General features: G+C 36.9%; 1 protein-coding gene across 1 annotated transcript; it reads right to left on the reverse strand.

The window, feature by feature from the left end:
• Positions 1–18,409: 18,409 nt before the first annotated feature.
• On the reverse strand, positions 18,410–21,999 carry LOC131161990 (probable receptor-like protein kinase At5g24010). The gene is made up of 2 exons (XM_058118074.1): positions 19,364–21,999; positions 18,410–18,709 (listed from the first exon to the last, which is right to left on the reverse strand). Exon 1 carries the CDS (start codon positions 21,853–21,855, stop codon positions 19,378–19,380), a length of 2,478 nt encoding a protein of 825 aa, XP_057974057.1. The 5' UTR covers positions 21,856–21,999; the 3' UTR covers positions 18,410–18,709; positions 19,364–19,377.
• Between the last annotated feature and the right edge of the window lie 356 nt (positions 22,000–22,355).

A 22,355-nucleotide genomic window follows, 5' to 3' on the forward strand; every position in this document is an offset into this window, starting at 1 on the left:
GGTCAAATTACCACAGGGCTGACCTCAACCTTTACACCAATCCTTACCGGGCTGGATTACCGCCCCCTCAGGCCACGCCTGGAATCTCTCAGGTATACAATCAAATGGCACAATATATGAGTGTTTTCACGTAAAGCAAATTTGTACCTAGATTTGTATACCTTTCAATAAAAGAACTTTAACTGTGATTGAATCTATTCATGTTGTGTTTGATGAGTCTAATCCATTTTCTAATAAAGATGATGAAGACGATATTGATATTAGAAAATGCTTAAATAAAATGTCCACTGAAAATAATGCAAGTGAAAATCAAGAAGCAAACGAAAAATCACTTGAAGATAATGAAAATGGAAATCAAGAGTTGCCTAGAGATTGGAAATACATTAGAAGTCATCCTATAGATCAAATCATAGGCGAACCATCCCGTGAAGTAGCCACAAGATCATCATTGAGAAATATAGTAAACCACTCAGCTTTCTTATCCCAAGAAGAACCTAAAAATATTAAAGAAGCAATTGAAGATGAATCTTGGGTAATGTCCATGCAAGAAGAACTTAATCAACTTGAAAGAAGCAAAGTATGGACCTTAGTTCCTAGGCCTAATGAGCACACCATCATTGGAACTAAATGGGTATATAGAAATAAGAAAGATGAAAATGGGATAGTAATTAGGAATAAAGCCATATTAGTTGCCCAAGGGTATAACCAACAGGAAGGGATTGACTTTGATGAAACATATGCTCCTATTGCTAGATTAGAAGCCATTCGCATGCTACTTGCCTTTGCCACTTTTAAAAATTTTAAATTGTTTCAAATGGATGTTAAAAGCGCTTTTCTAAATGGCTATATTAATGAAGAAGTATATGTAGAACAACGACCCGGTTTTGAGAGTCATAAATATCCCGATCATGATTACCGATTATCTAAAACCTTGTATGGATTGAAACAAGCTCCTAGAGCTTGGTATGAGAGGCTTAGTGGTTTTCTACTAGAAAATGGGTTTACCCGTGGCAAAATTGACACTACACTCTTCATCAAGTCCAAAAATGATGATATGCTCCTTGTTGAAATCTATGTGGACGATATCATTTTTGGAGCAACCAATGATGATTTGTGTAATGAGTTTGTCAAATGCATGCAAAGTGAGTTTGAAATGAGCGTGATGGGTGAACTTAATTTCTTCTTAGGTCTACAAATTAAGCAAGCTAATCATGGAACTTTCATATGTCAATCTAAATACATTAGGGACTTGCTAAAGAAATTTAATATGGAAGATTGTAAAATTCTTGGCACACCTATGAACTCTTAAATAAAGATTGATAAGGATGTGCAAGGAATCCCTGTTGATGTAAAATTATATCGTGGCATGATTGGAAGTCTCCTATATCTCACTGCTAGTAGGCCTGACATTATGTTTAGTGTGTGCATGTGTGCTAGATTTCAGGCTGACCCTAAGGAATCTCATCTGAAAGCTGTTAAACGAATCCTTAGGTATCTAGTTGGAACTATAGAGTTAGGATTGTGGTACCCTAAGCATACTACCTTTGATATTGTTAGTTACACTAATGCTGACTTTGCCGGCAGTAAGGTTGATAGAAAAAACACTAGCGGCACTTGTCATTACTTAGGACAATCTCTAGTTTCTTGGTTCTCCAAGAAACAAAACTCAGTTGCCTTATCCACCGCCGAAGTTGAATATATTGCAGCTGGAAGTTGTTGTGCCCAAACTCTTTACATGAAACAACAACTTGTGGATTTTGGATTGCACTATGAAATAAAACCGATTAAATGTGATAATACTAGTGCAATCAACATCTCTAAAAATCCTATCTCACGTTCACGAACTAAACACATTGAGATTAGACATCATTTTCTTCGTGATCATGTGCAAAAAGGAGATGTGGCTTTTGAGTTTGTATGCACAAATGAACAGTGGGCCGATATATTCACCAAGCCACTACCTGAGGATAGATTCATACAAATTAGACGTGAGTTAGGCTTAATGCATAGTAGAGAAGCTTCATAGACTAAAATGTTTAATAACGTGCATAAATTTAGGGGGAGCTCCTCTCTGAAAATTTTCCAAGTCTAAGCAACTAGTTCCATTGTTGACTTATCCTCTTGCTTAAGATATTGTGACAGTTGGTTGTTGATTGTGTGCATATGTTATACGTACATCTATTGTATGATCATATTGATTATCATCTATGATTGCACCATTTGTCCAATTCATGTTCACTTTGATAGTTTAGTTGTTGTATTGGACCATACTGAACTGTTTGAGTAGTTGTGGATAAAATGTTAGGAAATTTATACTCAAAACAGGTTACGTTTATACAGGTTTTACTTTTGGAAAGTCCGATTTACAAACAGCACTCTGCCAAAATTTTTCAAAAATTCTTTCCAAAATTGATCTTGTATAGATGTACTAAACACCCCTTGCCTAGGACTTTAATTCCAATGACCCTTTTTGCTATTGCCAAAAGGGGGAGATGGAAAGAGGCAAAATAATGGGAAAACATTGGATGCATCTTGTGAGGGGGAGCCTTATTAGAGATTGTTAGAAAAGATTAATGACATTTAAATTAATTTAACCCTGTTTAAAACATTTAACCGCGGTAAAAAAATAGGAGCAACCCGAGAGGTCCGGTCGACCAGAAATGGTTCGGTCGACCAGGACTCAAATGGCTCGGTCGACTAGGGGTATTTTGAACTGAGTAGTCGATCGACCGAGGCAAGGCTATTTTCCAAATTTTTGAGGTTCAATCGACCGGGTCTTTTTGAACTATGTGGTTCAGTCGACCAGACCATTGGGAATCCTCCCGAGACCCTTCGGTTGACCAGGTAGTTGGAGTACAAAGTTGGTCGATCGACCGGGAGGTCAAAATGTTGACTCCCAGGTGGTTCGGTCGATCGGGTTCAAATGAACTGTAAAAGCTCGGTCGACCGGGCCTTGGTCAAACTGTTGACCCAGGGCCAGTTCGGTCGACCAAGCCAAAGTGAACTGTGTTGGCCAGTCGACCGAAAGTGCACCAAGTGTGCATTTCGGTCCCGTATTGATACAATAAAGCCCTATTTAAGTGCCTACCACATATATGTGAAAGTGTGAGTGTCCTAGAGGCACTTGGGGTCCAATTTGAAGACACCGAAAAAGTCCGGTGTCGGTCGACCGAAGGTGCACTCTAAGGTCTTTCTATGGTTCTTTCTCATTCATGGTTCGGTTTGAGCTTACAAAATAAATCATGCATGTGATGTGTGTACTTATTACAAACCGAATACCCTAATTACTATTACAGACAAATTTCACTAAGATTATTACAATTAAGATCAAGAGTTTGTATTCAAGCTTTTGACCTTTCACGTGCCATTGATGATATACTAATATGAACCTGCACATGAACTAGATATTTATTAAATACAAGAGTATTTGTCATTATCAAAACCAGGGCGTGACCTACAAGGTCAACAATGTTTATCCATTGATTCATTTAAAATCATGCATGTTAAAGAATTATCCTTATATAAAAAATTTATGCTTAAACTCAATAATCTCATTCTCAATTTTCAACATAGTGAGCCACACTTTTCAATATAAATCAAGTCAAGTTAATTAATACACATGTAGCATATAGCATATCAATACATCACATGTAAGCAAGTAAGCATGTAGCATGTAACATCAAGGCGCTTATATAATAAGCTCAAATTTGATATTTTCTTTATATTTTCTTAAGTTAAGCCTAGTAAAAAGTCATCCTATGATTTTGGCCAACAATGCCATTTTCTATTTTATATATGAGTAAAGTCATTATTTCATTTTTGGTACCCAAATTTTCTTGGGTGTAGAGGATTTTTCAAGGGAGAATTCTTTTATTTTCCATACTTGTTTGGTTTTAACACCTTTCCTCTTAAACGGACATTCAAACTTTATATGCCCTTTTTTCTTGCATTGATAGCATATGGTGTTTGTGTAGGCATTAGAAGATGTGCAATTATAGTCTTTGGATTCTTTTAAGAAATATCCCATGTAAGAATTCTTTTTCTTTTTATTTTCAATTTCATTGAAACCAATGCCTTCTTTATTTAGGGACATTCTTTGTAACCCAATCATCTTATCAAGGTTTTCCTTTCCTTTTGTGAAGTTGTAAATAATTTTATCCTTATCTTTGATTTGATTCTTGAAATCATTTAACTCTATGTCTTTCTTGTTATCAACCTTCTTTAATGATTTCTCTAATTCTAGAGATAATTTTTTGATTCTAACCTCTAATTTAGAAATGTACATATCTTTCTCATATACGGTAGAGGATAAGGATCAAAGGTCTTCTATCATTTGGTCATTCTTGTTTTCTAGTTTCTCAAATTTCAAGTTGTTTGTTTTTTCAGCAAGATTTTTGGATTCTATTTCTTTCATTGCTGATTCATACTTATGTTCTAATTGCTTGAATTTTGAGTCTTTATCTCTTTCAGCATTCTTTAGGAATTCTAACTCTTTCATTAAACTTTTATTCTTATTATTTAATGAGGTGTTTTGTTTATTTGTTTTCATCAGCATCTTTTGTACTTTGAATAGATCGTTTTGAAGTTCATCATAAGATGGCATACCCTCATCACTTGATTCATCACTACAAGAATTATTTAAAGATTTAGTTTAGGAGCTTTCTTCGTTATCTCATGTCATAAAGCACGTGTAAGCAACCTATTGGTAACTTATTTCATTCTCCGAACTACTTGTACTATCCCAAGTAGTGGCTTTCATGGCCTTCTTGTTTTTATTTTTAGACTCTTTCTTTAATAGTGGACATTCCGGTTTTAAATGTCTAACTTTATTGCAATTGTAGCATTTAGGAGTTTTATTCTTTGATTTCTTTTTGTTGATATCTTTTTCTTCTGATTTGGAGTCTTGATTTCTTCTTTTGAATTTGTTCTTCCTTTTTAGTATCCTTGCTGGCTTTTAGATATGAAGGCTTCTTCATCTTCATCCATTTCACTACTTGAGTTTTCTTTTAAGGCTTTAAATGCTATTGATTCTTGGGCTTTGGTTTTTCCATTCTTTTCATTCATTGCCATTCATATGTAAGGAGAGAACCTATAAGTTCATCTAAGGAAGTGGTTTTCAGATTTCTTCCTTCAGTTATGGCAGTGGCTTTTGGTTCCCATTTTGGTGGCAGCCCTCTAAGAATTTTTCTTATCATCTCATGAGTAGTGTAAGTTTTTCCTAAGCCATTTAGAGAATTTATTATATGTGTGAACCTAGTATACATGCTGGATATGGATTCATCCGGGTTCATTCTAAATGCTTCATATTCACTTGTAAGCATATCAACCCTATTATCCCTAACATCCGTTGTTCCTTCACATGTTACTTCTAGCTTATCCCATATCTCCTTAGCTGATTTGCAAGTCATTACTTTATTAAATTCATTGGAATCTAAAGTACAATAAAGAGCATTCATGGCACTAGAATTTACTTGCAGCATCTTATAGTCTAAATTTGTCATATCAATTTTCTCTTTATGGACTTGTTTTTCATCAACTATTTTAGTGGGAATTTGGTCACCTTCCATGACAACCTCCCATGCTTTCCAATTCATAGTTTGGAGATATATTTGCATTCTCTTTTTCCAGAAAGTATAATTCAAACCACAAAAGATTGGTGGTCTAATTGAAGATTGTCCCTCTCCAAAGGGAGCTACGCCTAAGTTAGTCATTTAGATCTTTTTATAGCTTCTAGTTAAGAGTTGCTATAATCCCGCCCTGATACCAATTGAAATTAGGAATAGCTTCCCAAGAAGGGGGGGGGGGTGAATTGACTTTTAAAACTTTTGTTTTTAGTTCTTTTTAAAGTCTATAACTTCTTTTAATATTTAACCAATTCTTTTACTTGTTTATCTATTTTGTCAATCAAACAAGAACTAAGTAAACATTCAATCTTCAACCACAACAATTATTGCTTAACCAAACAAATAATCAACTTTTCAACCAAACCAATCAATTTACCATGATGATCAAACCAAACAATCATAAGAATTCTTAGCTTGTGTCTGGCCTCGTTGTTAATATGAATTTGAACCAAGCCCTGTACATATGAAATTTGTACTTGCTGAAATAAAACCCTGTATTGATGGTTTTGCTTCTTCAATATGATTTGCAATATAACACCCAATCAACACAATATCTACACTCTTCTCAATATTCAGAACGAAACTAAACTCTCAGTTAATTTATCCTTGGTTTGTTAACCAAGTAACGTACTCCCATATGGTTTCCGCAAAATATGGTATAACCAACATAGTCACTTTTGGTTTCCGCAACCCAAATCAAAAATCAAACTTAAAGTTTACTTGATTTCCAAATCTACGTAGTTTATATGATTTTCAAATTTAAACCATCCATGCAATTTAAATATGCACTAAAAATAAAGAATAGGGAAAGAGAGAGTGAGACGAAGATTTTTACGAGTTTCGGCTTCAACACAACCTACATCCTTGCCTTTGGCAAAACCACCAAAGGATTCACTAAACCTGTTCCGTTGATGGGTGGAACAAACCCTTTACAACACTCTTTTCTTAAGGTTAGAGCCCGCCTTCTCCAAACGATATCCCCTCGTCCGATCACTCCTTAACTAGGCTAGAGCCCGCCTCTCTAAGCAATATCCCATTACTTAGCCAACGATCCAAAAAATCCTTGGAACGTCAAAGAACTACAAGAAAAACAAGATAAGATCTACGTACAAGTATACTCTCTCAAAGAGCAAGTTAGTACAATTTTAGCATTATATACTTGAATGTAAAATATCAATATGAAATACAATGAAGCTCAAGTGTAGAATTCACCAATATCCTTCTTAGATGAGGATTAACAGTAGGAATTTAGAAAAGGAAGGATTAGAACTTTAGAGAAAATCCTACAACTTTAGTGTTGAACACATTTTAAAATAAGGCGACTTTGATAGAGATAAATTTACCTCAATGCGGATGTATAAAAACTGACAGCATTTGGAAAAATTCTTTTTGGTGCTTTTCATTCCAAAAATGATTCTTACCTTTTTAAAATAATTTTTGACCTTATAAAAATATTTTACAAGTATTTTAAAAGGTATCTAGGTCTAAGAAGTTAACCTAAGAGTTTCAAAATATTTCAAACGAAATTTTAAACATTATAGCACTTACATGAGACTTCTAAGACATTAACATTCTAGGTTCTTGAGTCTTCATGCTTTGTCCTTGGATTGAGTCCAACTTTTCTTCAAGCTTCCAAATTCTTTAAGCTTTCTCACTTTGCCTTTCTTTGGCTCTTTTGACTTTAATATTCCTTGACTTTCAACAACTCATTCATGTCCTCATAATCTTCAAGGTTTAATATATCATCTTTAAATCCAGGCTTTGACCCATTTAAGCTTCATTTGATCCTTGTGAGCACCTTTACCTTACTTTCTCATATGTGAGCCCTGAAATAACATTACTCACATAAATATGTTAAATTTCACTTGTTTGTTAGCATCAAAACAAGATAAGAAGATTTTAAGCTTTGTACGGCCAATAGTGATCATCGGGCTTTCTTTTCTAGTTTGGTGGTCCAGCCAACTTTGTTTGAGCATATAAAGGCCGTGCAGACTAATGATGCAGAGTTGGCAAAGGTTAGGGAAAAGGTACAGTAGGGATTGGCTACGGAGTTCAACATCTCTAAGGGAGGTGTGCTGAGGTTTGGGACCAAGTTGTGTGTTCTAAACGACAACGAGATCAGAAGGACGATTCTGAAGGAAGCGCATCGTTCATTGTATATGACACATCCTAGTAGTACAAAAATATATCGAGATTTGTGCGAGATCTTCTGGTGGAGTGGTATGAAGAAGCAGATTGCTCAGTTCGTGGAGCAGTGTCGGACGTGTCACTAGGTAAAAACTGAACATCAGAGGCCGGCAGGGTTGTTGCAGCGCTTAACTATTTCGGAGTGGAAATGGAAGTATATTTCCATGGATTTTGTGACCGGATTGTCGCCAGCACTTCAAGAGCAGAATGCTGTCTAGGTAATCGTTGATAGATTGACGTAATCTGCTCCTTTTATGCCGATGAAGGTTAACTATCCTTTGAGTAGGCTAGCAGACTTGTACGTGCAGGAGATTGTGAGGATGCACGGAGTACCGGTATCCATTGTATCAGATCAAGACCAGAGGTTTACTTCTCGATTCTGGTCGAGCTTGCAGGAAGCACTGGGGACGAAGCTTACTTTCAGTACAGCGTTCCACCCCCAGACTGATGGACAGTCGGAGAGGACGATACCGATCTTGGAAGATATGTTGCGAGCTTGTGTATTAGACTTCAGTGGTATCTAGATACAGTTTATGACACTAGTAGAGTTCGCTTATAATAATAGTTTCCAGGCTAGTATCGGGATGGCACCATTCGAGGCTCTATATGGTCAGAGGTGTCGATCTTCTCTATATTGGAATGAGGTTGGTGAACGCCAGGTATTAGGACTTGAACTTGTGCAACGGGCATCTAAGAAGGTGGGTTTGATCCTAGAAAGGATTAAATCAGCTCAGAATCAGTAAAAGAGCTACGCAGATGTTCGCCGCTGTGAGTTAGAGTTCGAGGTGGGGGGTAAGGTATTTCTGAAAATCATTCCGATGAAGGGAGTGACGAGATTCGGGAAGAAAGGGCAAACTGAGCTTGAGGTATATCAGACCATTCGAGATTCTTGAGCGAGTGGGTCCGGTAGCCTACAAGATTGCACAACCTCCAGCCCTCTCGAGGATCCATGATGTGTTTCACATATCCATGTTGAGAAGGTACGTGTTGGATCCTTTACATGTTATTAGCTACGAGGATGTGGAGATTGGGGATACTTTAGCGTAAAAGGAGATACCTGTTCAGATTCTAGACTGTAAAGTTTAGAAGCTTCGTACCAAGGATATACCGTTAGTGAAGGTATTGTGGCAGAATCATGAGGTTGAGGAGGCTTCTTCAGAATTGGAAATGGAACGCCAGAAGTATCCATAGTTGTTCTAAGTATATGTATGTTTCCCTACTTTGGGTTGGGATAGGTGGTTAATCATTGGGAGTGTATGATATTATGAACTCCTAAAACGGTTGTGTATGTAACCATGTTATTCCTCTGCCATAAGTGAGGGTATGTATCTATTGTGATGGGGCTGCGTTTTAGTAGTCATCGGTTCTCTTTAGAATTGGGTATATCTTATTACTACTATGTTGAGTTTGTGAATGAGAGATGACAAATTTTGAGGACGAAATTTTTGTAAGGAGGGAAGGTTGTAAGAACCTAAACCGTGGAATATGGGTTTAATTAATTAAGAGAGGGGCAAAAATGTAAATTAAGCAAGCTCATCGACGAATCCAGAGTTCATCGACGAAGTCTTAAGAAAACTCAGCGACGAGTTTCAGGGACTCGTCGACGAGGAGAAGCTGAGAGGTATTGTGAAGTGCGACAAAATTCAGGGCTCGTCGATGAGGAGAAGCCGAGGGGTTTTAGAAATCTAGAAATCCCAGGCTCGTCGACGAGGTCATGGTCTCGTCGACGAGAAGTGGCCGGGTCAAAGGGCTATAAATAGATATTTTCATTACTTCTCAGCTAAAAAATCTCATTTTCTCTCTCTATCTCTCTAAAAACTCTTCCTACTCTCCATCTCTCTCGATTTCTTTGGCATTTGTCGCGAGAATCATTAATCCAAAGTTACCACGAGGATCGTGGAAGGATTCTCTACAAGTTCTAAGGATCGGATTTTTGGTTTGGCCATTTTCGGGTTTTGGCGTAAAATCGAGGTAAGGCTCGGTTTTCAATTCTGATTTAGTAGTTTTGTAGAGAACAATGTTATGAGTATTTTCTGTCTTGGGATCTGTAGGTTTTGGAACTCGATTCACAGTTTAGGGGCCTTGGATTTCAGGATTTGCCATTCGGGGAAAAGGTAAGGGGATTCAGTTTATTTCGGTTATTTTCGAAATCGAACTCGGTGGAGCTGTAGTCCACGATCCTGTATGCATTTTTGTTACTCATTTGGGGGATCTAACGAGTAAAACTATGGGTTTTTCATGATTACAGTTTTGGGAAAAAGGGGGTATTGGGATACATCCCTGGTTTTGTTGGAAAAATTGTATGTATATGTTGATTTATATTGTGTAATAGCGATGGTCGTGCCTTGACTTTGTTTAAACTATTTATGTTTGAAAAACCATGATTTTGGATTACCAAATGGGTGTGGTATGTTTGGTTATATGAGCATGCATAGTTGTGTTTCTGTGTAATGCAATTGGAACTAGGTTCTGAGTTGTTCCAAGTACTAAGAGTGTCTGGCTCTATATCTTTGGGCATATGAAATCGCTAGGCCATGTTTGGCAAGAGTGTCTAGCTTTATTTCCGAGGGCATGAGCCTTACCAGCTGATCATCGAAGGGTGTGGATCCACTAGTTTGTACCAGTACGATGCCATGGGAGTTTAGAACCTGCCATGTACTGGGGAACCCAAATATTTTGGGTCGGCTATGGGCTGGACGCTGAGTTTTGTGGGCCGGCTTCGGGCTGAGGGGTGTGACGACACCGGATTTGATCATATGTGTGTGTTCTTGTATACACCGTGTTAAAACTAGTACTGGAATTGCATTTAACTGTGTATGTATTGTATATCATGATAACACTCGAATGTCACACACTGATATAACCTGTATTCTTCCTCATTGAGAGGTGTCTCACCCCTATTGTACGTACATATTTTTCAAGTCCTATGGGTAACCAGAGCTAACTTCTTGATATAGGAGCATAGTGGTCGATGCATCGCGGGTAGCGCTTGGGTAAGTGTTAGGACTATGGTTTTCAGGTTGTCATTTTGGGGTATGGTTGATAACTCGGTTATGTTATGTGCTTTGGAGCTTGGACTTTTGTGTATAGACTTTGGTATGGTACATATTATGTATAGAATAATCTTTTTCCGCTGCGTATATTTTTGTTGTGTATGGATGTGTATAGGATGCTTGAGAACTCCACGGGGTTGGACCCTCATTCATTGTACTATATCTTTGGATGATTTGTATGATACAGGGACATGTTAGATTATTAACTCACCCCTAGGTCCAAATACTAGGTTTGGGGCATGACATTTACGATATAGTCTTTTTCAAGTCGCATTACAAGATCAAGTTCCTTTGTATGTTGGTAGGAATGGTCTTCCTAGAGTTCTAGCATGGTTTGCTTCCAGCAATCCAACATCCAGAGGACCAGAGGTGTGCATGTATTTAAATGAAGCAACTAACACTTTCAATCAGTAAACCAAAACCAGAACATGGAGGATTTTCTTCAACACACTAAACAAAAAAAAATATTAGAGTCAAGATGCCCACAATCACCACAAGTTGAAAAGTAAGGTACAGTCCCAAAAAGGGGGTGAATTAGGTTTTAAAAGTTTTCTTAAACTTTTTTTTTAAATATTCTTTTCCCAACTTATTGTATATTTAGTAGTCACACAAGGATGGTTTGAATTTCAATTACAGTATTAGCTAAGAATCAAATTCACTTTTAAATCTTTATGAAAGAGTATAACAATTTGATCCTGTAGCAATTTAAATTAATGCCCAATCAATAATCCAGCACAATCCACAAGTTAATTTATTAAACAATGTATGAATTGCAGTAGTGCTTCCAAGATTCAGCTTCTGAATATGTCAACCCACTCTGAATATTAATAAGCTTTTAGTGTTAATCAATCAACGTACTCCCATACGGTTTCCACAATAGTATTGATCAACCAACATTCTTCCTTTCAGTTTCTGCAATTCCAAAAAGAAAATTAATTTTCAATAATTTAATACACAACCGTGCAATGTATATATGCAGAAAATCAAGAGAGTAGGGAAGAGAATGAGACCAACTTTTTACGAGGTTCGGCTATACCTGCCTACGTCCTCGCATTAGGCAACACACCTAAGGATTCCACTATACCACTCATTTATAGGTGAAGCAAACCTTTACAACACTCCTTCAATAGGATAAAGCTCTCCTCTCCAAGAAATACCCCACGTTCGGTACAAAAATTCAATAGCCCTGAACTGTCAAGAAAACAAGAAAACTTCTTGCGTACAAGAATCACTCTAAAAAATAGCAGATTAGTACAAGTAATAGCATAGCTAAGAATACTTCAATTTAAATATCAATGAAGAATATAATTGAAACCTAGAGAATATATCATCGGGATCTTTCTTTTGATTGATCAAACTCAAAATTTATGCTCAAAGATCGGTGAAAAATACCTTAACAAATCCCAAAAAACTCTAGGAAGTATGTGAGCAAGAAGGCTTCTGGAAGAGTATGAGAATTATAAGCTTGATTGTTGTTTTGAATTCATGGTTTGATTTTAGTTGTGAAATCATGTATTTATAGAGTTAAAAAGTCATATTTTCACATTGCCTAAGTTATTTGGAGTGTTTCCCAAGTTTTGACAAAGTTTGGGGCACAAGTAACATAATTTGGAAACTTTTAAATGTTGTATTAAAATAGCCATTACAAAGGTCAGTCGCTTGATATAAAGAAAGTTTCGATTTTGACAGTCTCGGAACCTTTTCAAGATTTAGAAAAGATACGAAGGTGGGCGATGTATTTGCAATTTACTAACTTTTTCTCTAATGAAGAGGAAGGTGAGAAGATTTGGTTGTTCTGGAAGGATGATGTTCAAGTGGATTGGGTGGGTACCTTAAATCAATGTGTGACAGTTTTGTTAACAAAGGAGAGAGGCTCCCTGCTTCTTACTTTTGTATACGCTAAATGTTATCATATTGAGAGAAGAGATTTATGGGAACAACTTCAGGGGATGTTGAGTGTTGATGTGGCTTGGGTTGTTATGGGAGATTTTAATGTAATTCGGTCAGATGAGGAAATGGTGGGAGGTAGACCTCGCTTGGGTTCGTCTATGGCTGAATTCAATGGTTGTATTAATAGTTGTGGGTTATTGGACCTCAAATTCGAAGGAAGTCATTTTTCATGGTGTAACGGCCAACAAGGTTGGAGAAGAAGTTGGGCGAAACTGGACAAGGTGCTGATTAATAATGTTTTTTCTATAAATTACGGTGAAGCTAAGACTTCTTTGTTCAAAAGAAATACTTGAGATCCTTCTCCTATCTTATTACAGTTGTGTGCGAGTATGAAGAGGTATGGGCCAACGCCTTTTAGGTTTCAGAACATGTGGACGTCACATGGGGATTTTTTGGAAATGGTTGAATCATCTTGGAGAGAACACATTGTGGCGGATTCAGGATTGTGTAAATTGGCGAGTAAATTAAAAAGGCTAAAACAAAGGCTTAGGGTGTTGAATAAACAGACTTTCGGTCGTGTTGGTAGTTTTATTCGAGAGTTGGAGGAATGAGTGGAAAAATATGAGAATTTACTGTAGACAGAGTACTCGAAATCAGTTGAAGAATAGTTCCTTGTTTCTAAGGCTGAATTGGAGGTTTGGTATAGAAGGGAAGAGGCTAGATTGGCGCAACAAGCGAAGATGAAATGGTTGATAAATGGGGATCAGAATTCAAAGTTTTTTCATGCTGTATGCAAAAAAGGCGTAATTCTTGTGTAAATTTAATGGCGCTTCCTGATGGTTCGGTGTTGGAAAATATGCAGATGGTCCATGATGAGGCTGTGAAGTATTTTGAGCAATTTTTGAGGCAAAATAGTTTAGTGCAAAGGTCAAACCTGGAATCTATCATCCATTCGGAAGTTTCTGAGAAGTCTATAGCTCAGCTAATGGAAGAATCGACCGAGGAGGAGGTTTATGAAGCTGTTTCGTCTATTTCTGTGAATAGTAGCCCCGGACTGGATGGGCTTGGGTCTTCTTTCTATATTACCTGTTGGAAGCTTATTAAAAATAATGTGATGGATGCGGTAAGAGAATTCTTCAGAGGTGATATGTTGCCTCGGTATTTTTGTTCCTCTTACATAGTACTTATTCCTAAGGTAAAGGATCCTCAGTCTTTTAATAAATTTCGACCGATAAGTCTTTGTAACGTAATCTATAAAATTTTCTCCAAAATCCTTGTTGGTAAGCTTTCATTGGTGATGGTTGATTTAATATCTTTAGAACAAGGTGTTTTTGTGAAAGAGAGGAGTATTTTTGAAAATATAACGCTTACTCAAGAGATGACAAAATTATTACATAGGCAGGTGAGATGAGGTAATATAATGCTAAAGCTTGATATGAGCAAAGCGTATGATCGAGTGGAGTGGCAGATGGTAGATCAGATTTTTCAAGCTCTTGGTTTTCTATATTGGTTTTGTAAGTTGATTCAGAATTATATTTCCACTCCATGGTTTTTTGTCATGATGCATGACATTTATAGAGGTTTTTTCAAGTCAAAAAGGGGCTTGAGGCAAGGGAATCCATTGTCGCCGTATATTTTCATCATCATGGAAGAAATTCTTTCTAAATTAATTCAAAAAAAGTTGTCTGAGAAATGGATTTTACCATTTGCACCCCGTGTGGTGCACCTATTATATCGCATTTAATGTACGCGGATGATGTTGTTATTTTTTCTAATGCTGGCAAAAAATTTGTTAGTTAGTTAATGGAGGTGATTAAAGAGTATGAAATCGGGACTGGCCAAAGGGTGAATAAAGATAAATCAGCTATTTTTTTCTCAAACAAGTTGGGTGTTCAGAGGAAAGGAGAAATTCTTCAAGAGACTGGTTTTATTGAGGGTAAATTTCCTTTTATGTATTTGGGTGTGCCGATAGTGGATGGTAAATTGAAAGGCTGTCATTTTGACCCTTTAATCCAAAAAATCAGTAAGAGAGTTGAGGGCTAGAAAAGTAGACTGTTGTCTCAAGGAGGTCGTCTTGTTTTGTTGAGACATGTGTTTTCAAGTGTGTCATTGCATCTGTTAGCTGTTCTAAATGTACCGAAACTGGTGATTAAAAAGATACAAGGTATGTTTGCTTCTTTTCTCTAAGGATTTAAGGATGGAAAAGAAAAAATGAAATGGAGGGCTTGGAAGAAATTGTGTGTTCCTGTGGAGGAGGGGGGCATAGGAGTAAGGGACATTTCGGAAGTGCAACGGTCTTTGTTCATGAAGTTTGGTTGGCATTTATTAACTCAAAATTCTTTATGGGCTAGATTTTTTAAAGATAAATATGTGAAAGGAGGACATATTGCTCTTTGCAGATCGCATGGATTAGATTCTTCCTTTTGGAGGAAAGTTCTACAGGGTATGCTTAAACTGTTAAGTAAATCTAAGTGGAAGGTTAGAGAAGGAGATGTAAAATTGTGGTATGATAAGTTTCTAGATTCGAGACCTTTGCTTGCAGATTGTCCAAATGGTGCACAATCTCATATCAAATTAAAAGATTTGATTATCAATAATGCGTGGAATGTGAAAAATTTGTAGAGGATTCTAGGGTTTAGGAAAGCGGATGAAGTGATGGAAAATGTGAGAAATCTTAGAAATTCTTCGGACATTCTGTTATGGCTCCCAGAAAAGGATGGTTGCTTTAATACAAAGTCCGCATGATATGTTATTAGAGTTAGAGCTCCAAAATTTGATTGGGCTAAGTGGGTTTGGAACAAATGGTTACCGAAGAAAATTTTTATCTGTATGTGGAAGGCTGCTTTTGAGTGCCTACGTGTGGATGAAAAGGTGAGAAGGGTGGGGGTTTCACTTGTTTCGGCGTGTAATTGTTGTGAGATGAGGCAATCAGAAGATTTGGAGCATGTGTTAAATAAAGGAGACCTTACTTCTGAGGTTTGGAGGAAGGTTTCGGTGGAGGTAGGTGCTCCTTTCCTTAGGCAACAAAGTTGAAAAGAAAAAGTCCAAATGTGATTTAATAGGGCATCCAAGTTCTCTCAACTGGGTTCATTAATGGGTTTGATTCCTTATTTAGTACTTTGGAGGTTGTGGAGAAGGAGATGTGTGGCTAGAATGGGAGGAAAATTAGAGAGTAGTACTAATGTGTGGCTCTCCATTAAGTATTGGGTGGGGGTTTTGAGTAGGAACATGACAAAAATGGTTCAGTTAAAGGATGCTGATTTTCGGGTATTGCAAAATCTGGAAGTGCAAATTGTGAATAAAAGAATTAAAACTATGCAAAGTGTGAGATGACTAAACCGAAGCAAGGGAGGTTGAAACTAAATTTGGATGGGAGCAGCCTGGGGAACTCAGGGTCGGTGGGTGGTGGTGGCATCCTTAGAGACCATACAGGTTCTTTTGTGATTGGTTTTTCAAAATATTTTGGTTCTTGTTCAAATAATGAAACTAAATTGAGAGCTGTGTTGGAGGGAATAAAGATTTGCAAACATTTAGATTATATCTGTATCGATATTGAATGTGATTCGAATATTGTAGTTAATTGGATAAGAGTCAGGAAGTGCTCCTTGTGGTATTTGTGAGATTTTTGGGAGCAGCTTATTGGTTTATTGGAGGGAGTAGAATTTTCGATACATCATTAGAATTTTCGATACATCATTGGTATAGAGAAGGGAACAAAGTGGCAGATGCCTTGGCTCGATAAGGTGCTATGGGGAGGAACATTTTGTTTACAAATAGTAGTCAACTCCCTAGAGTTAACAATGGTTTGTCTAAATTGGAGAAGATGGGTACGGCTTATATGAGGTATGTTTAGCCGATTTCCTTTTGGTTTTACTTTGTTTTATGTTGTTTATTTTCTGTTTTGTTTTGTTGCATGAGGTTTGTTTTGTAACTTGGTTTTTGGCTGGATGTTGGTGTTGTTCTTTGGAAGGTTTTTAACGTGTTGTCTTTTGTTATCTCCCATTGATTGTCTTGTAACCACTGTATTCCTCCGCCAAAAGGAAGGGGTTTCAATAAATAAATGGAGGTGCCGCCCTTCCTTAAAAAAAAATAATAAATAAATAAAAATCAAAATAAGATTCGAAAGTCATGTTAGGCTTACACAGGTGTATGCAAAATCTCCAACACTACCTTGCATTTCAAAGACTAGTTGGAAGGTTGGATTTCAGGGTATAGATTTGAATTGAGTAGATTTAATTGAAAGCTAGTATAATTTTGTACTACTTTTATTTAAATCCATAATCAAAATCCAAGTTGTTGAACTCAAGGAAGGAGTAATTGGTTAAGCGGTGCTACTTTGTCATTAAGGAAGAAATAAATTATAGACTATAATGTTGGTCTATTTACCAAAAATATCATTGAAATGGCAGTGGCCATACTACTTATTTACTACGTTATCCCAAGCTAAAGCATTAGTCTACATAAAATATAACAAATAAATACATATATTTATTTAAATAGAGCTCCTACTCCTACCCTTTTTCATAGTTAGAAACTTAGAATCCATTGCTCATAGTGAGTCATTATGGAGAGTCTTCTCAAATTGCTCTTTCTATCAAAAGAAATCCAAATCCTAGCATTGTAATGCCAAAGAGCACACCCAGGCTGAGAGTTAATGTTAGGATAGAAAAGTATGAGAATGAAGAAAACTAAATAATGAATGTAAATGCCAAAAAGACACAAGAATTATGTAATTCAGCCGATAGGCAACGTTCATGAGCAAAGATGACAGGAGGACTTCGCTGCGGGAAGAGGAAAGAATATAGAAGTATCTAAAATATTATGCTCTTTCACACTACAAGTGATCTAGAAAGGCACCTATAAAATAAACCCCTTAGAAATAACTCCCTCTCAAATAAAATACTCAATTCCTCTTGCTTTTTGTATAAAATGCACAAGTTATGCAAATATTAGGTCAACCTCATATGGGAAAAAATGAAGGATCTCTGTTCGTATCATAAGTGTTTTATATTTTCTATTTCTATTTCTCCACAATAAAGAAATAGATAATAAAAAACATGTTTGTTTATATTGTTAGTATCGACTTCTGTCACCGATTTTCAGTTGTTTGTCAAAAAATTGAAATCCAAATTTTACGATTTTTAGTTGTTTTGACAATTTGTTGTCAAAAATTTTAATATCTAGAAGTAGTTTTTTGGATTAAATTATTCATTTTATGTAATTTAAATTTAAAATAAAAATTAAATGATCATTTGAATTTAAATATAATAAAAATAAAAATATGCATAAATTTCAAATAATAATAATAAAGCCAATTACAAATACTTTTACTATTTTTCAATTGTCATATCCAATAAATTTTTTTTTGTATAGTCAATTTTAAAAGTAGAATAATTATAATAAATTTTATTATTAAAATAGTAAATTCTTTAATGTGTATTGTTTGCAATTTTATTATTTTAATCATATTTTAATGATATTAAATAATTTAAAGATGAAAATGAGTCATTTTTAATTAAGTTTTTAATTTGTAAATATTAAATAAGTTGTTGATTTCTATTTTCTATTTTTTATTTTTTATTTTTGATTTTTATCTTTTGTTTTCGTTTTTTTAATTTTTGAAATGGTACCGACTGCCCTAAACAAATGGAGTCATCCATCTGAAAATTGATTGGATAGCTAGCGCAATAATTACATATCAATTCCTTACTAATTAGAGGATAGACAAGAAAGATACATATATAACATTCTCTTAAAATTAAGGCGAAGAATCCTCGACACAGAAAACACCCATCTTGGATTAATTAAGGAGAACATCCAGAGAGGCTTGCATTTTTTTAACCTCGAGATGGTGAGATTTGACAATACAGGCTCCTTCAAGTCGCACCAAAAGATCGGATTCCTCCATATGCAGGCAGGAAAAGTTCTTGCCAGAGTTCTAGTGGGGTTTGCTTCCTGCAACCAACATCCAGAGGACCAGAGGTGCGCATGTATTAAAATGAAACCAGTAACACGTTCAATAAGTAAAATGAAGCTACTAACACATTCAATCAATAAACAAAACCAGAGCATAAAGGTGTTTCTTCAACATGCTTATAAAAAATATTAGAGCCAAGATGCACACAATCACCACAGGTGCATGCAAAATCTCAAGCACTCGCATGCACTTCAAAGACTGCGTTTTCAAACGAAATTTGGATTTGTGTAGATTTAAATGAAAGGTAATATACTTCCAAATCCATATACGAAGCTCCTAAACTCAGGGGAAGAATATTTGGTATAGCAGTGGTTTGAAATAGATGTGATTAATAAAGAAATAAATTATAGATTAGATCATTGGTCCATCTACAAACAATATCACTGAAATGGAGTGGCCATTCTACTAGATACTTGTTTCCTACCTTATCCCAAGTTAAAGCATCATTCTACATAAAAACTAAATAAATAAATAAATCATATATTTATTTAGATAGAGCTCCTTTCATTTATCCCAACTACTATCAAGTCAATCGTGCTATTTCTTGCACCTTCCATTTCTGAATTAAAATAGCAAAAGCTCTGCCTACAACAGTGAATAAAACTTAAGCAGCTAAAAATGCATGGACGTACTTGAAGTGTTGAAATTATCTGGGAAGATCAATCCTCAACTGGGAGAACACTTCACTAGCTGTTGTATCCGAACCATCTTCACCAGGTAATCCTATTTGCACCAAGCTTTCTTCGCCACCAGGGAGGCTGTTAGAAGGAAAATGCTTAGCTAAAGGCAGCGCCAGCTCCAACGATGCATCTGCAGTGCTATCTTCATGCGGCTGTTTGTGCATTGCATTTTCTTCGAACCCCAGCGCATACTTCAAGTCCCACAATACAGCATACATTGTAGGCCGGTTAACACTCAAATCATTTAAGCACTTCTCAGCTGTTCCAACAAATGTTTTCAACGATTTGGGATTAAGTTTGCCCACAAGAAATGGGTCCATAATTTCTTTCAGTTGGCCTTCCTTTATCCCTGGCATTGCCCAGTCAACTAGGTTCACTCCCTCCTTAATGGCTGGTCTTGCACAGAGCACTTCGAGAAGGACGACTCCAAAAGAGTACACATCAGATTTTTCTGTAAACACCAGGTTTCCCAAATATTCAGGATCGAAATATCCAGGCGTGCCTTTCAGACGATTGTAAGTTGAGGATTTATCGATAGGACCTGACTTTGAAAGACCAAAATCAGCAACTTTTGCCACAAAATTTCCATCGAGCAAGATGTTTGTTGACTTAACATCGCGATGAAGGATTCTCTTCTCAGCACTAGTGTGAAGATAATGTAGACCTTCTGCAGCGCCAATGCAAATTTCAAGCCTTTGCTTCCAAGATAATTTGCCTAGGGGAATCCCATTTGAATCATACAGATTCTCTTTAAGTGTCCCTTTCTCCATGAATTCATAAACCAGTATCATCTCAAAATTTTCATCACAATACCCAATCAAGGAAACAAGATGGAGATGGCAAATTTTGGATAAAATTGTGATCTCTCTCTCAAATTCGTGAAGGCCCTGGTCGCTTTCTGATTCACGCCGTTTCACAGCCACTATGTCACCATTGCTAAGCCGTCCTTTGTAGACTTTTCCAAACCCTCCTTTGCCTAACATCAAGTCCGGATCAAAGTTGTTAGTTGCCTTCTGTATTTCAGCAAATGACTTCTTTAGCTCAATGTTCAAGTTATGAACCAGGAAAGCATTGGCTTTTCTTTCTATTGCTGAATCATAAGAAATCTCACCACCGTAAAGAAGCTCAAGTGGCAGTTGATTGTCAGTGGATTTTTCTTTCCTGCATTTCAAACCCATCAAAACTACCACTAACGAAATGCAGATGAGAGCCACACCTCCAAGTACTGAACCAACAATAGCAAACCAATGGCTCTTCTTCTGTTGGCCTGATGCAGCTACCGAAAACTTCAAAATCTCGAGTCCATTCAGATATGCAGTTAGGTTTGGGAAATCATGTGACGGACCTATGCTGATACTCATAAACCCCAAATCATTGGAATCAACGACAAAATCAAGATAAAAGGGAACAGCTAATTGGTAAAATTGGGGATAGGAACTAATCCCCAGATTGAACTTGCCAAGGAGATAGAGATTAAATGTATCTGGCGTTACTGTCGGATTAAAAGTGTCACAAAAATGAACCCTCACAAGATGTCTAGCATTCTTACTCGCACCAAAACTCCATGTTATGTTTCTGCTCGTTGATATTTTGGCTGTTCTGTAGACAAGGTTTGAGGCCGTATAGTTACTCGCTCCTTCAGGCTGATACTGCAGCGGTTCACTGAAGTAACTAGCATTCCTTGCAGAAGCCCGGTTAGTTAGATACTCATCATCTGGAATCCAATTTCTCCAAAGAGGATCGTCGGCCGGCGTGATGGTGGGACCTCCAACATTTAACCTGTAAGCAGTTTCTAGAGCCTGAGGATGCAAACCAGTGTAGCTACCATTCTTTCCTGCAGGAGTAACACGAGTTGCGCTGACAAGGGTCAAGTTTTCAGGGGCAAGGAAGACTTCAATGGCATTTATGAAAGCCAAAGCAGGCTGCACTAGCTTAGGAATGAAATCTATTCTGAACTTCCCTGCAGTGATTGCGAGTAAAAATTCCTTTATCACTGGGGATTTGGTACCGTTTGGGACATTGAAATCGGATAAAAGCAAAAACCCAGATGCTGAAACGTTGAACGTAGCACCGGTGAGATCTGGATGAGAAGAGAGAGGGAAGAAATGTAGGCGTACCACGTAAGTCCCATTTTCATGTTCAGGGATTGTAAGGGCATAGGAAGATGGCACTCTGTAAATTCTTGCTGTTTGATAAAGGGATGCATTTGTTTCTGGGTTGCTGTCTTGGACAGGATCGCTCTTGCCTGGGAAGAAGGAGAAGAACCCTGCTTTCCGGTCACCAACAAAGGTCCGGCCATCGTCGAGTGAGGCATTCAATTCTGAGCCACAATTGATGAAGTAGTTGTCCGGCTTCGTGTTAGTGTCATCCGATGAAACTAGTAGGAAAGGTAAGAGTTGGAAGAGAAGGAAAAACAGAGGACAGTGGAAGTGAAGCTTTTCCATGGATTATTGCTGGTTATTGCCTCTTTCTTCCTTTTTCTTTTTTAGTGAGGGGAGGGAGAACCTTATCGCATCTTATAAAGAAATAAAGTTAAAGGCAATCGCACACCTGCAAATCAAACTACAATGCAAAAGGAAGACAATGACTTATTAACTTGACCATGTCATGTAGTTCTCTCTTGGTTCATATAGAGTAAAATGCGTGTACAGAAAAAGCATATTGATATCGAGCTTATAAATTATTATTTTATGAATTAGGATGATAAATGGGTTGGAGGTGTGAGGGCAATGTCCCTGTGGTACAATACAGGGGTATTTGAGGAATTTTTTAAATACCTTTGTATGAAATCTATGCAAAAAATTTGAAAAGGAAAATCTGGCTGAAAAAAATAAAAAAATAAAAAAATAATCCTAAAAAAGTCAATGGTCAATGGTCTGGTCAATGCTCGGGGGTCAACGATCATTAGTGTTGACGCGGTGCGCTGACATGGCAAGCTAACATG

This window comes from Malania oleifera, chromosome 1 (assembly GCF_029873635.1).
Source record: "Malania oleifera isolate guangnan ecotype guangnan chromosome 1, ASM2987363v1, whole genome shotgun sequence".
NCBI classification, from domain to species: domain Eukaryota; kingdom Viridiplantae; phylum Streptophyta; class Magnoliopsida; order Santalales; family Ximeniaceae; genus Malania; species Malania oleifera.